Source organism: Camelus ferus, chromosome 13 (assembly GCF_009834535.1).
Source record: "Camelus ferus isolate YT-003-E chromosome 13, BCGSAC_Cfer_1.0, whole genome shotgun sequence".
NCBI lineage: Eukaryota > Metazoa > Chordata > Mammalia > Artiodactyla > Camelidae > Camelus > Camelus ferus.
Window position 1 is genome coordinate 24902469 of NC_045708.1, and position 15438 is coordinate 24917906.

Genomic DNA, 15438 nt, shown 5'->3' on the forward strand with positions numbered 1-15438 from the left:
ACTTTTTCCTTTACAACCTTAATGAATTTTCTTTCTTTTTCTTGATCTATTGCATTAACTAGGCTTTTAATACAAGGTTGAATATAAGTGGTGAGTGCAGCAGGCCTTCATGCCTATTCCCAGTCTTGGGGAAGTGTTCATCCTTGCAATGTGAAGTATGATGTTAGGTGTATGTTTCTCATAGATGGCCTATATCAAGTTCAGGAAGTTCTCCTCTATTTCTCATTTGCTCAGAGTTTTGTCATGATTATGATTTGGACGTTATCAGGTGGATCTCTTGATGATCATCTAGTATTTCTTTTCTGAGTCTGTTAAAATGATGAAAAACATTAATTTTTTAAATGATAAGTTAACTTGCATTCATGGGATAAACACTCTTTTGATATATTTACTTTTTTAATTGAATTATAGTCGATTTACAACATTGTGTTAGTTTATGTGTACAGCATATTGATTCATTTATACATATATACATATATTCCTTTTCATATTCTTCAATATAGGTTATTATAAGGTACTGACTAGAGTTCCCTTTGCTATACAGTATGACCTTTTTGTTCATCTGTTTTATATATAGTAATTAGTATCTGCAAATCCCAAACTCCCAACTTATCCTTCCCTACCTCCTTTCCCCTGGTAACCGTAAGTTTGTTTTCTGTGTCTGTGAGTCTGTGTTTTGTAAATTAGTTCATCTGTGGGTTTTTTTTTTTTATTCCATATATAAGTGATATCGTATGGTATTTTTCTTTCTCTTCCTGGCTTATTTAGTATGATCATCTCTAGGTCCATCTAGGTTGCTGCAAATGGCATTATTTCATTCGTTTTTATGGCTGATTAGTATTCTACTGTGTGTGTGTGTGTGTGTGTGTGTGTGTGTGTGTGTGTGTATCACAATTTCTTTATCCAGTTGTCTGTCAGTGGACATTTAGGTTGCTTCTACATCTTGGCTATTGTAAATAGTGCTGCTTTGAACATTGGGGTACATACATCTTTTCAAATTGGACGTTTGTCTGGACATATGCCCAGGAGTGGGATTGCTGGATCATATGGTAATACTTTTTTAAAAAGTTTATTTTTTTATTGAATGAAAGATTATTTAAATGCTACATGCGTTACAGTTTTCAAAAGTTTCACACACATGATTTCATATAATCCCATAATAACCCTCTTTTAAAAAATCCCTTACCCCTACATTGCCCCTTCCTTCTTCCCTCTCCCTGCTGATAACCCACTAATTTGTTCTCAAAATCTGTGAGTCTCCTCCTTTTTTGTTTTATTCACTAGTTGTATTTTTTTTTTAGATTCCACATTTAAGTGAAATCATGCAGTATTTGTCTCTCTGTCTGAATTACTTCACTTAGCTTATATAATGCCCTCCAAGTCCATCCATGTTGCTACAAATGACAAATTTTATTCTTTTTAATGGCTGGGTAATATTCCTGTGTGTGTGTGTGTGTGTGTGTGTGTGTGTGTGTATACACCACATCTTCTTTACCCATTCAGCTCTCTTGATGAACACTTTGTTTGCTTCTGTACCTTGGCAATTGTAAATTACGCTGCTGTGAGACTTGGGGTGCATGTATCTTTTTGAGTTAGTGTTCTTGTTTTTTTTCTAATATATTCCCAGTAGTGGAAATGCTGGCTCATATGGTAGTTCTATTTTTAGTGTTTTGAGAAACCTCCACACTGTTTTCCATAGTAGCTGCACCAATTTACAGTTCTACCAACAGTGTAGGAGGTTTCCCTTTTCGTTTTTCTTTCATATATTGCTGGATTCTGTTTTCTAATATTTGTTAAGATTTTAGGTGTCTCATTTTAAGAGAGATCTGTAGTTTTCTTGTAATGACTTTATCTGGCCTTGCTGTCAGGGCAATAGTAACGTAAAGTGAGTTAGTGTTCTTCTTCTATTTTCTGAAATACAATTTATATAATTACTTCAATTGTTGAGTAGAATTCAGCAGTGAAGTCATCTGGGTCTGGAATTTTTTTTTGTGGGAAGATTTTAAACTGTACGTTGAATTTCTTTGGCTGTTTAGGTTATCTGTTTCTCCTAGAGCAAGCTTTGTTAGTTTGTCTTTCAAGAAATTTGTTCATTTAATCTAAGTTGACAAGTTTTTTTGTCATAATGATATGTTCATAATGTTCTCTTAATCTTTTTATGTCTATAGGATCAGGTGTTGATAATTTGTATCTTCTTTATTTTTATCCCTGATTATTCTAGCTAGAGATTTATCATTTTTTCATCTTCTAAAACTACCAGCTTTTAGTTTATTGTTGTTTTTCTCTCTCTTTTCTTTGTCAATGATGTTTGCTGTTATTATTTCCTTACTTTGGGTTTTAACGTGGTCTTTTTTTCTGGTTTCTTAACAGAAGCTTAGATTATTTGCTTCATTTTTAATTTTTGTTTTTTTGTTATTGTTGTTTAGAAGCTTGGATTATTGATTTAGACCTCTTTGCACTTCTCATAGAAACATTTTAATACTGTAAATGTCCCTCTAGTACTGCTTTAGCACTATTACAAAAACTTTGATATGTTTTGCTTTCATTTTTACTTAAAGTCAAAATATTTTCTAATTGCATTTTTTTCTCTTCTTTTATGAGGGGGAGGTAATTAGATTTATTTATTTTTATATTTGGAGGAGGTACTGGGGATTGAAACCCAGGGTCCTCGTGCATGCTAAGCATACACTCTACCAGTTGAGCTGTACCCTCCCCTCTTCTAATTGCATTTTTTATCTCTTCTTTGACCCATGAGGTGTTTGTAAGTGTGTCGTTTAATTTCTAATTTTTAAGGATTTTCTTAACATTCTTGTGTTACTGTTTTCTAGTTTAATTCCATTATATTTAGCCAATTATTGAGGCTTGTTTTATAGCCCATCTATTCATATGTTCCATTAAGTAGACCTGAGTGGTAGTAACTGTTATTCACACCTCATTGGGTGGGTCGAGTATCCTAAAGCATAGTTAAGTACTCAAATGTTAGTCATTATTACAATATGATCTTTTACACTTCAACTTTTTTCTCTTTTTCTTTTCTCATATCAATTGGATTAGATAACCTCTAAAGCTCTTTCTAGCTCTAAGAACTCCGAAATTTTAGGATCTAATACTGAACTCCATATTCTGTAAATTTATCCCTTTTATCTTTGAGAACCACATTTCTTACAGATCCAAAGCTAAATTTTATATTCTGTAAATTTTGGAATTCTTACAGGGACGGAAGAAGTCTATAGTGGCTGTGGAGCCCAGGAGTCTTATTCAAGGAGCCTTTCAAGGGTGCTCAGTGTCTGGGATGACACTGAAATACATGTATGGGGTAAATGCCTGGAAGAACTGGGTTCAGTGGAAAAATGCCAAGGAAGAGCAGGGGGAACTGAAATGTGGCGGTAAATACACAGCATGAATTTGTGTCTCAACTTAGGGGGTGGGAGGAATATAGATAAATGAAGTCATAAATCTATTCAGAAGGGATAAATGCTAGGTCAAAAATCCCATAAAACTTTAATTTTGGCTTTACTTAACTTTCTTCCATCTTTATTTAAAGTTCTCATTAATTTTTCTTTCCTTGTCAGGAGTTGAACATGCCTCATCCAGCCCATGTTCTGACCCTTTAGGAAGTGCTCAAGACCATGCACTCTCTCAAGAATCTTTGGAGCCTGGCTGTAGAGGTAAAACTCATGTCTCTCTTTGTGGTTTGAATTGCTTGTAGTATCATTGTTGATTTGAAATTTGTAAATATAATATTAAAAATTATTTAAAATTTGAAGTCTTACGTTTAAAAAGAGAAATTATTATTCTACTCCCAATTTTAAAGGGCTCGATATAAATGTAAGGTTGTATCTTCTGATCATGAGTTTGTTATGCAAATATAAGGATTTTTTTTTTTCCTAATGCTTTGCAAGTGGCTCAAATCTGCCTTCTTGAGCCCTGCTGCTTCTGTAGGAATTTTTCCTAACAGTAAGCTGTGTATTTGACCATATTTGTGAGTTTCTCTTTTGGTGCCAGGAAATTTGGAACCCAATAAATAGTTCAAAAAGAACAGCAGTGTATAATTTTAGAGCCCTAATCATTAGCTTTCTTTTTTCCCTTGTTTTATTGTCCTTTTCTGTACTTTGTTTTCAGTTTATATTTTCCTTTTTAATTATCTGTGTTTTACATAAGATACTTAAACAATCTTTGTGGAATAAGATGGGACAGGAATAGATGAGTATGTCCTTGTAACTAGATTTTTTTACCCCTTTCCAACTGTACCTTCTCTCTACTTCCTGGATGATTGCATGCATTCTTGGCTTCACCTTAGTCTACCTGCTAGTTTTGGGGTACACATAACTGTCCTTATTGGAACAGTTAGTTTCTGTTGTGGTCTGTGACTGACTCATTGAGTTCTCACAGATCAAATGTAATCTCTTTGCTCTGGAGTGATATAAATATACTCCTGTTATGGGCATTTATTAGGCCCTTTACCTCCCACTTTGAGCCACAGCACGTTTTGTTGTTACTGTTTTCCAAAAGGATGCTTTGTTTTAAAAAAGAAAGAAGCGTAGTGGGAATGGAGAGGTAATATTGTATTAGACTACCAGGCCTAAATGTAAGAGCCACGGGGGATCCCTACTCATTCCAACTACTTACTCATTGAAAAAAATTCTTACTGAATATATCTATATTGTATCAGGCATGGTGGTAGGTACTTGGGTGAAAAGGTCAAACATGGTTTTTGCCCTCACAAGCTGTCTGTTTCCACTTGCAAAACCAACTTATGGGAGGATAAGTATATCTTTGGAGAAACATGTGCGATCTTTTCCAAATGCAGAAAATCAGTGACTGGGAAGGGTGTTTCAGCTCTTATCCCACAATAAGAGCAATCTGTTGCAGTAGGATCTCTACAAATCAAATTGGATACATATGCTTAAAATTAATTCAGTTGTTAAGTGTCTTCAGAATCTTAATATGACTTTAAGCTTACCGTGATCTTCCCCCATATGCCCTCTTTGTTGCTGTGTGTCTAAGTCCCGTGAACCTTACCACTTTTGTGGCCGAGCATATACTGTATTCCACCATTTTCAAAGGCATGAAGCTGTTATAGTTTATTTAAAGTGTTCTGTTTTCAAATAAATACAAGTAAAGTAAGTTAAACAGCATTCTTTTTTGCAGATACTCCCAGAGCCTTTAATATATTAAAAAACATTGTGAATTCTTAAGAGGCAGATGTCATATACTGTTGTTTTCCAAATTTATCAGATCTTAGAAACCCAGTTTTCTTGAGCTCTCATATGACTGGTATTTTGTGGGATATACTTTGGGAAATCTTTTTACATCTTCAGATTGGAATTCTTTATCTACCTGTTTAATTCTTCTCCATCTTTCAAGGTCTAGCCTTAGTGTCACATCCTCCAGAATCTAATATGATCCTTCCCTGTCTATTGGATTTCCCTCATTTATTTTCATAGAATCCAATTTAAATAAAACCCCTATCATCGTAGTATGTGCTAACATTGTCTTTATTTCTTTAACTACAAAAAAATAGCAGCCTTGAGAGCAGGCTCTGTCTCTAACCCATGTGTTTACCAGTGTACATCACAGTACTTAGGGGGTCACTGCAGTCAGTATTTATTTAGTGAATCAAGTAATGTTATTATTTTTCTTATAAGTTAATATTTTGGACTTTTTCTACCTTTTTGCAGTCCGTGCTGTCAAGCTGAAGGAAGATATTCTGTCCTGCACTTTTGCTGAGTTGAGTTTGGGCTTATGCCAGTTTATCCAAGAGGTGCGGAGACCAAATGGTGAAAAATACGATCCAGACAGTATCTTATACTTGTGCCTTGGAATTCAGCAGGTATGAAATTCAATGACTGTTATGAAGTCTATTACATTTTTAATAATTCTGGTAGAATTTGTGAATTAAGCTGAAAAATTATAGTGTATATTGTTTTTTTGGTATTGTCCCTATACGCTCTTCTTAATGAACCACTGACCCTGCTTTAAAAGCCTTGATCATGTAAGCTTTTTGTAAGCTACATTGAGACTGTTAGTAGAATAACAGAAATTGAGGATGGTGCATTTTATTGCTAAATGGACAAAAAAGGCAATAAATAGCAATAGAACTGATATAGATGATTTGACATAGGTGGCTCTGCGTGTTTGTATGTATGTATGTATATGTATTGTGTAGTCTCGTTTAAATTTTTAAATGCAAATTAGAATATGTCATTATTTACCACATTAGCAAAAATCAAAAAATTAAAACACTTCATTGTTGATACAAATTCTGTGAGATGGAGGGTCCCCTTCATAGTTGGTGGTTTTTAGTACATACTTTCTAGAAAGCAGTTTTGAGCATATCTTTCAGGAAGTTTTTTGAATGTTGAGATTCTTTCTGTAGTAATTCATTTCTGGGGAGTTTGTTAAAGCTCTGAAGTTCAGACATCATTGCATGAAACTGGAAATTACTTCAGTGTCCACCAAAGTGTGATGGTTAAGTAAATTATAATATATTTATAAAGTTGTATGTTATGTAGCCATTAAATATTATATACAAAGTGACTTCTTAATACATAAAAATATTAATATTAAAGCACTGAATGAAAAAGATAAAAGTACAGATTCTGTGTGTATCACTATATGTTAACATAGTGGTTTAAAAACCACTCATATAAATACATGATAAAATGAAATGCATGAAAAATGTTTACAGTGGTTATCATCTTGGGGTGGTATTACTCTGGATGTTGTTGATTTTTTTCTTTTCTCTATTTGCCAAATTTTCTTCCCTTTGTATGGGGAGAGGTATTATTTTATTTGTTTAAGTTTTGTTTTTTAATTACAGAAGTAGAATGTTCTCAGTTAACTATTAAAACAGTAAGTGAAGGCATATAAAGAAAAATTTATCCCCTTTTTATTCCCATTTCCTGAGATAACCTGTTTGCAGCATATCTTTTTGTGCAATACGTTTATATATGTGTATAGATGTTTGTTAATAGTTTTGGTTTTGCTTAGTTTTTAGCAAAATGTGGCGCATACTATGCATATTTTTTGCAGCTCGCTTTTCTCAACCTACGTATCCCTCCAAGTGAATATAAATCAGACTCCTTACTTTAAAAAAGAAAGCTACTTAGTATTGCAGAGTATGAATACACCAGTTATTCAGCCTTTCCTCTGTTATACATTCAGATTGTTTCCCACCCCCCTTACTCTTACAGAAACAGTGCTTCAGGAAATATTTTGTTTATATTCCTGATGAACTCGTGGTTTTATTTCTAGGTTAAAGCATATTATGTATTTTTCTAATTTTAAGATATTTTCAGATACTCCTTTCCAAAATAGTTACAGTAATTTACAGTTTTACCAGCAGTGTGTATGAGTGCCTAGTTCTTGAATCCTCTTTTTAATGTTTTTTATTCTGATGAGTCTTGTTTAAATATTGTTTTCTGGCTCCAATTTTTGTAGAGTAAAATGTCTTTTTATATTGTCGGTCATTTGGATTTTTCCTCTCTATCTGTAGGATCTCATTTATATTAGGGATATTAATTCTACTGTAAGTGTTTGAAATAAATTCTTCTAGTATATTTTTGTGTTTCAGGTTTTGTGTATGTTATGTTTTACCATTCAAAAAGTTTTCTTTTTTGGTGGGGAGGGTGTAGCTCAAGTGGTAGAGCAGATGCTTAGCATGCATAAGGTCCTGAGTTTAATCCTCAGTACCTCCTCTAAAAATAAATAAATAAACCTAACTATTGCACCCCTCTCCCCAAAACAAACAATCGAACAAATAAAGGTTGGAAAAAAATTAGAAGAAAAATAACTTTAAAAAAAAGTTTTATTTTTTACGTAGTCCATAGTTTCTTTCAGCAAAAATGTATTGAGTACCTACATGAGTGCATTTTGCTTAGGTAAGAATTGTGAAGATTCTGGACACGTCCCATACTCCTAGAATTTATAATATAATGTATCTAAAGAACATTTTCTAATTTTTCAAAACAGATGTCAAGAAATAAGATGTTTTGTGGAATTTATTAATATTCTAATGATTTGAAATAGTCAAAACATATGTGATCATTGTCAAGATTTCAATCAAAAAACATTTGAGTACTTTACACATCAGATACTTTGTTGTATATAAAATGTACTCTATTTGTAAGATAAACCATAAACCTGTTAAAGTTTTTTCCTAGTATATCTATCTTGTTATTTGTTTATATTAATGAATGACTTTAAATAACAATATGATTAAAAAGAGGCCATAAGTTAACAAATTGTTAGATGACTGTTATAGGAAGTAAATAATTATGAACCTTTTATCAGTTTTGACAAAAAATAAACTTTCCTTAACTGTAAGGAATTTTTAAAATTTACTATTTGAATCTCAAATGTGCTTCCTCTTTTTTAACTTCTCTGATTATAAAAATAATTATGCTGGGGGTGGGTTTAGCTCAGTGGTAGGGCATGTGCTTAGCATGCACGAGGTCCCAGGTTCAGTCCTGGGACATCCATTGAAAAAAAAATAATAATAAAAGTGAAAAATAAAAAATGTTTTAAAAATTATGCTTATTGTAGAGAATTTTGAGAACACAAAAAAATGTAAAGAAACTAAACTCAGATGTAATATTAACACCTGGACTACCACTATTAACATTAGCTAAGAGGGATAATTGGCAAAAGTAACGACTAGACAAGTAACAGAAGAAAATCAACAAATAGCTAATAGAAGAATGTACCAGGAATACTTAACAATCATTTACTATGTGTGTTATGTATTAATATAAGTCCATTTCATATATTAACTCACTTAATGGTTAGTATAGCCCTATGGCGTGTGAAAACTAATACCATCACCATTTTCTGCTCAGGAACCTGAGGCACAGTGAATTAAATATATTGCCTGAGATCTCGAAGGTAGTAAGTGGTAGGGCCAAGATGTGAACCCAGGTAGTTCATCTTCAGGGTCCATGCTTATGATCACTATGTTGGACTGACTCTCTAGTATAAAAGGTGGTCAACTGTAATCAGGGAAATTTTTCATCTATCAGACGGATTAAAAATTTGAAAGATTGAGAAGTTTGATAATACCAAATATTAGTGAAGATATATGTACACTGTTGGAGACCTTTTAAGAGGGCAAGTTGACAGTGTGTATTAAAAATTTAAATGCATATAGATACTTCAATCTAGCAATCCATTGACCAGTATCTTTCCCAAAAAGATATGTACACATGTACATAGAAAGACATACACTGATATTTTCATTGTAACATTTTTAACCCCCCAAAATTGGAAACCACCTAAAGTGTTCATCAAAAGAGTAAAGGTTCAATCAACTATATGTAATATATCCATACTATTGAATAGCATATAATAGTTTAAAAGGAATGAGTTGTTTCTATATGTATTGACATGGAAAACTCTTAGAAACATATATTTTAAAAACTAACTTGCAAAACTGTATGTGTAGTGTGATACTTATATTATAGTAAAACATAACATAAAATTTACCATTTTAAAGTATGCAATTCATTGTAAGTACATTCATGATGTTGTGCTACCATCACCGTGATCTAGTCGTAAAACTTTATCACCCTAAATGGAAGCCTCATACCCAGTAAGCAGTCACTTCCTTACCACCTCCATCTAGTCCTTGGTAACCATAAATCTACTTTTTATCTTAATGGATTTGCTTATTGTAGATATTTTATAAAAGCAGGATGATACAGTTTATGCTCTTTATGTCTGATTTCTTTCACTTACAATGTTTTCAAGGGTCATACATGTTGTAATATGAATCAGTACTTTCTTCCCTTTATGGTTGAATAATACTCCATTGTTGGATATACCACATTGTTGGGTATGTCATGTGTTAATGGACTTTTGAGTTCTTTCCACCTTTTGTCTAGTATAAATAGTGAGTGCTCCTGTGAACATTTATATACAAGTTTTTGTTTGAACACCTGTTTTCATCCTTTTGAGTATATGCCTAGGAGTGGAATAGCAAGGTCATATGGGAACTCTGTGATTAGCTTGTTGAGGAACCATCAAACTATTTTGCACAGTGGCTGCACCATTTTACATTCCCAGCAGCAATGTCTGAGGATTCCGTTATCTCCACATACTTGCCAACACTTGTTAATATCCTATTTTTTTTTAATACTCATCTAGTGTGTATGAGGTGGTGAGTCATTGTGGTTTTTGATTTGCTTTTCTCTAATCACTAATGACACCGAGCTTTTTTCATGTGCTTTTTGGTCATTTGTATATTGTCATTAGGGAAATGTCTGAATCTTTTGCCCATTTTAAAATTGAGTCATTTGTCTTACTGTTGTTGAGTTGTAGGATTTCTTTGTATATTCTGGATGTTAAACTCTTATTAGATTTGTGATTTTCAAATATTTTCTCCCATTCTCTGGGTTTTCTTTTCACTCTCTTGATGGTATACTTTCATGTACAAAAGTTTTTCATTTTGATGAAGTTCAGTTTATTTTTTCTGTTGTTTGTGCTTTTGGTGTTATATCTAAGAATCCACTGCCAAAAATCAAGTTCATGGGGATTTACTTCTTTGTTTTCTTTTAAGATTTTTATGGTTTTAGCTCTTATGTTTAGGTCATTGATCCACTTTGTTTTTTGTTTCTTGTTAAAAAAATTTTTTAATCCTTTTTTGTCTGTGTGTGTGTGTGAAATATAGTCTATTTACAGCGTTGTGTTAATCTCTGGTGTACAGCATGATTCTGTTATACACACACACATAGTTTATATTCTTTTTCATAATAGGTTACTATAAGATATTGAATATAATTCCCTGACATTGATTCATTTTGAATTCATTTACATCTGTGAGGTAAGGATATGTATGAGTAAGGGGTAACTGGATATGTGGATATCTGGTTCTCCTAGACCATTTGTTGAAGAGACTGTCCTTTCTCCATTCAGTGGTCTTGACATCCTTGTCAGAAATCACTTGACTAAATATGTATGTGTTTATTTTGGACTCTCAATTTTAATACATTCTTATGGCAGTACACACTATTTTGATTACTATAGCTTTGTTGTAAGTTTTGAAATTGAGAAGTGTGATCCCTCAAGATTCTTTTGGCTATTCGAGGTTTCTTGTGATTCCATATCAATTTTAGGATTGGCTTTTCCCATTTTTGCAAAAATAAATAAATAAACTGTTGGGATTTTGATAGGATTTCATTGAATCTGTAGATTGCTTTGGGGAATATTGCTATTTTAACAATATTGTGTTTAGATCCACAAATACAGTATATTTTTCTTAGGTCTTTAATTTCAGCAGGTTTTTGTTTTTGTTTTTTTGTGGTTTTTTTGGTAGTTTTAAGTGTATAAATCATGTCCCCTTGGTGTTAAATTTATTCTTAAGTATTTTATTCTTTCTGATAGAGTTGTAAATGGAATTATTTTCTTAGTTTTGTTTTTGGATTGTTCATTGCAACTGATTTCATGTGCTTATATTCTACAACTTTACTGAATTCATTTAGTAGCCCTAGTAACTAGTTTTTTTATGGATTCTTTAGAATTTTCTATATATAAGTTCATGTCATCTGCAAATAGAGGTAGTTTTACTTCTTCCTTTCCTACTTGAATGCTTTTTATTTCTTTTTCTTGCCTGATTACTCTGGCTAGGACTTCCTGTTGAATAGAAGTGGCATTTTTGTCTTGTGCCTGATCTAAGGGGGAAGTGATTTTTTTTTTAAAAAATGCATGTATTTTATATGTACTCATATTTGAGTAAATGTACAAAACTCAACTCTGTGTGTTTATAAAGGAATTTTTTTTTAAAGATTCAAATACCCTTGACTGTCAATAGTAGTTGCCTTTGTGTAGTGAGTTTGAGTATATCTTTCTTCTACTTTTTCTGTATTTTAACTTTTTCCATAATAAGGATATAATATTTTGAAGTTGTGAAAATAACTTTATAAAAGAGGAAAATGAAGAATACTTTTCAACAACAAAACTGTAATCTAGCAATGTGATTACAAATTGCCTTTAAAGAGACCTATGAAAATGCACATTGAAATGATGTATACTTTTTTTTAGCCAGAATAAATTTAAGTGGAAAAAATTTTTCTCCAATTCATATATAGATTGTAAAGCAGGAAACCAAGATAGCCTTAGATAAGTGTTATAGATATTGAACCTGAGAAACACCAAAAGATTTTTAGCATGTAGTTACGCTACTTTGTGGTATTATGTAAATATTCATTGTAATTCTGTGATTTCATCTGACTTGCCCTGCACTCTCAAAATATTTTTTAACAGTAATTTACCCAAGCTGTTGCTTGTTCTCATTCTGTGATATGATTCTAGATGGCTATAATTAGCATAGTTTTATGTTCTATAATTAGACTTGAACTTTTTGAGGGCTAGGTTGTGGGGCAGAGACTTGAGAGCTGTGGTTAGAAGCCTCCTAATAAATAGTTTTAAAATTTGGATAGCTTCAGGTCACCTGACACCAGCTAATTGTATTATTTCAGGAAGTGATCTTATAACTAGGCTAAACAAAAATTGCCCAGAGCACATTTGCAGATAGACACTATGAATTACAAAAAATAATTTGGGAAATATGAATTAGGGCCAACTTTTAGTATATCAGTTTTATTAACTGGATAAAAGGTACTTATTTGTTACAATTATTCTGTACCATCCATGTTTTACAAAAGAAATAGAAAGCTCAAGTGGTAGTGTTTGCCTAGCATACACAAGATCCTGGGTTCAATCCCCAGTACCTCCTCTAAAAATGAATAAACCTAATTACCTCCCCCTACAAAAACTTTAAAAATAAATTTAAAAAAAGAAAGAAAAGAAAACTACCTTATAGGCTCAGTGCTCAAGATACTGTTAATTCATGTGGAAAGGATCTTTAGCTTAAATCCTGGTGTTTTAACTGTATCCTTAAAATGGTTGACAGTATTACAAGGATAAAAACTAAGAGTAAACTATATTTTTTAAAACAATCTTTTAAAAAAATTGTGTTTTCTTTGTATCAACATATATTTTCCATTTTTTCTCTTGTAGTACCTGTTTGAAAATGGTAGAATAGATAACATTTTTACTGAGCCCTATTCCAGATTTATGATTGAACTCACCAAACTCTTGAAAATATGGGAACCTACAATACTTCCTAATGGTAGGATGATTATTTTTTATTTTGAGTCTTTTCATGATATGCCTTCTTAAATTGCTTAAGTTTTATGATAATCTTTTTATAAATCATTCACTTCATATTTCTGCCTTGATTTATAACATATTTGGACTTCTGAGGAGAGAGTCTGGTTATTAATTATTTTAGTAAAACTGTAACTTCCATCTGGTACATAAGTAGATACCCACTGTTGAAAATAAAAAAACAACTGAAGGTTACATTTACTTTTTAGAAACTGTGTATTTTTTTTAGAAACCATTTTTGATCTGGTAGTATTGGTAAAATTGCACACTGCACCAGTAGCTGCCCCATACTCTACTTTTGGACTCAATGTGTTAGCAGTGGACTTTTTTCAAAAGTCTTCGTCTTTGAATAGTTTTGACCATATGTCTTTGGACAAGTTCCTAATTCACTCCTGGTCTCAGGCTCCTTGGCTGTGAATGGAGAATTTGAATGTGATGCCCAGGAATTTATGCCCCTTTCTGTTGGGCTACAGAGCACCTTTGAAGCATTATGAGCAATATGGTGGCTTCATGCATTTTAGCATTCAGAGAGGGGACTAGGGACATAGATTTGGAAGTAATAGTTTCATGTTCATGAATAGTCTTCCAAGAATAGAATGCAGAAGCAACAACAAAGGACTGGGGAGAGAACATTAGAAAAGACCTGCATTTAAGGGGTATCATGAGGAAGGTGTGTTGAAAAGTGTACTTATTTTAATTCTTCTGACCTCTGGTTTTCAAGAAAAATCCAGATAAGTTATCATAAAATAATCACTTTTAATATAAATTTAAAATATGAGGTGGGAGGAAGAGAGGGAGCTATTTGCCTTCTAATGATCTTAGCTAAATAAAACTGAATCAGTTAGCAGTAAGCAGAATGATTTCAAACAGGCATCTGCAAACTACAGCCCATGGGTCAGAGCTGGCCTGCTGCCTATTTCTGTATAGTCCATGAACTAAAAATGTTTTTCACATTTCTAAATGGTTGGGGAAAAAATTAAAGAATATTTTGAGGCATATGAAAATTACATGAAATAACAGATTGGTTTCTATAAGTATATTTTATTGGTATATAGCCACACCTATTTTTTAATGTATTGTCTGCAACTTCTTATCATCTACAACAGCAAAGTTGTTCAGAGCCTGTATGGCCCACAATGCTTAATATATTTACCATCTGGCTCTTTACAGAAAGTTTGCCAACCCTTGGTCTAAAATAACAATAGATTAAAACTGTTTCAGGAGCGTGCTCACTATGTCTGCTTCAGTGGAATCATCTGCCTTTTCCTTTGCAGTGCCTTTTTTGTTTTTCTTATGAAGAAGAGAGGGAAAGAGAGGAGCAATTAGCCTTTTCCTTCGTATCTTCCTGTCTGAGAATTTGAGAAATTACTTAGTCTCATTTAGCAGGAGCTTAGTACTGTTTCTTTCTCACCCTTCTTCTGTCCAGGTTACATGTTCTCTCGCATTGAAGAAGAGCATTTGTGGGAGTGCAAACAGTTGGGCGCTTACTCACCAATTGTCCTCTTGAACACCCTCCTTTTCTTCAATACCAAATACTTTCAACTAAAGAATGTTACTGAGCACTTGAAGCTTTCCTTTGCCCACGTGATGAGACGGACAAGGACTCTGAAGTACAGTACCAAGATGACGTATCTGAGGTTCTTCCCACCTTTACAAAAGCAGGAGTCAGAACAAGGTGTGTGGTGGAGTTTGTAAGATTTCTTTGTTTCTCTCTTTTATTCAATTGAATATAGTTGACGTACAATATTATGTTAGTTTCAGGTGTACAGCATAGTGATTTGACATTTAAATACATTATGAAATGATCACACTAAGTCTAGTAAGCATCTGTCACCTTCCAAATTATTACAATATTATTGGCTATATTCCTTATGCTGTATGTTACCTCTTTGTGACTTACTTATTTTGTAACTGGAAATTTGTGCCTCTTAATCCTGTTCACCTTTTTCGCCCAACCACCAACCTTCGTCCCTCTGGCGACCACCAATTTGTTCTCTGTAGCTATGAGTCTGTTTGTGTTTTCTTTTGTTTGTTCATTTGCTTTATCTTTCAGATTCCACATATAGGTGAAATCCTATGGTATTTGTCTTTTTCTCACTGACTTATTTCACTTAGCATAACACCCTCTAGATCCATCCATGTTGTCACAAATGGCAAGATTTCATTCTTATTTTTATAGCTGAGTGAATTAATCCATTCTGTTTGCAGGGAACATAGCAGTGCATATATATATCTTTTTGAATTAGTGATTTTGTTTTCTTCAGGAAAATACCC

At 32.9% G+C, this 15438-nt stretch overlaps 1 protein-coding gene across 7 annotated transcripts in view; it reads left to right on the forward strand.

Moving 5' to 3' along the window:
- ZMYM4 (zinc finger MYM-type containing 4) overlaps positions 1-15438 on the forward strand; it is a 145644-nt gene that overhangs the window by 118387 nt on the left and 11819 nt on the right. For all 7 annotated transcript variants that reach the window (XM_032495893.1, XM_032495894.1, XM_032495897.1 and 4 more), the window contains 5 exons: positions 3215-3386; positions 3573-3668; positions 5682-5833; positions 13015-13126; positions 14591-14839. In XM_032495893.1, coding sequence (XP_032351784.1) covers positions 3215-3386; positions 3573-3668; positions 5682-5833; positions 13015-13126; positions 14591-14839 — 781 coding nt within the window. The remainder of the gene's footprint in view (positions 1-3214; positions 3387-3572; positions 3669-5681; positions 5834-13014; positions 13127-14590; positions 14840-15438) is intronic.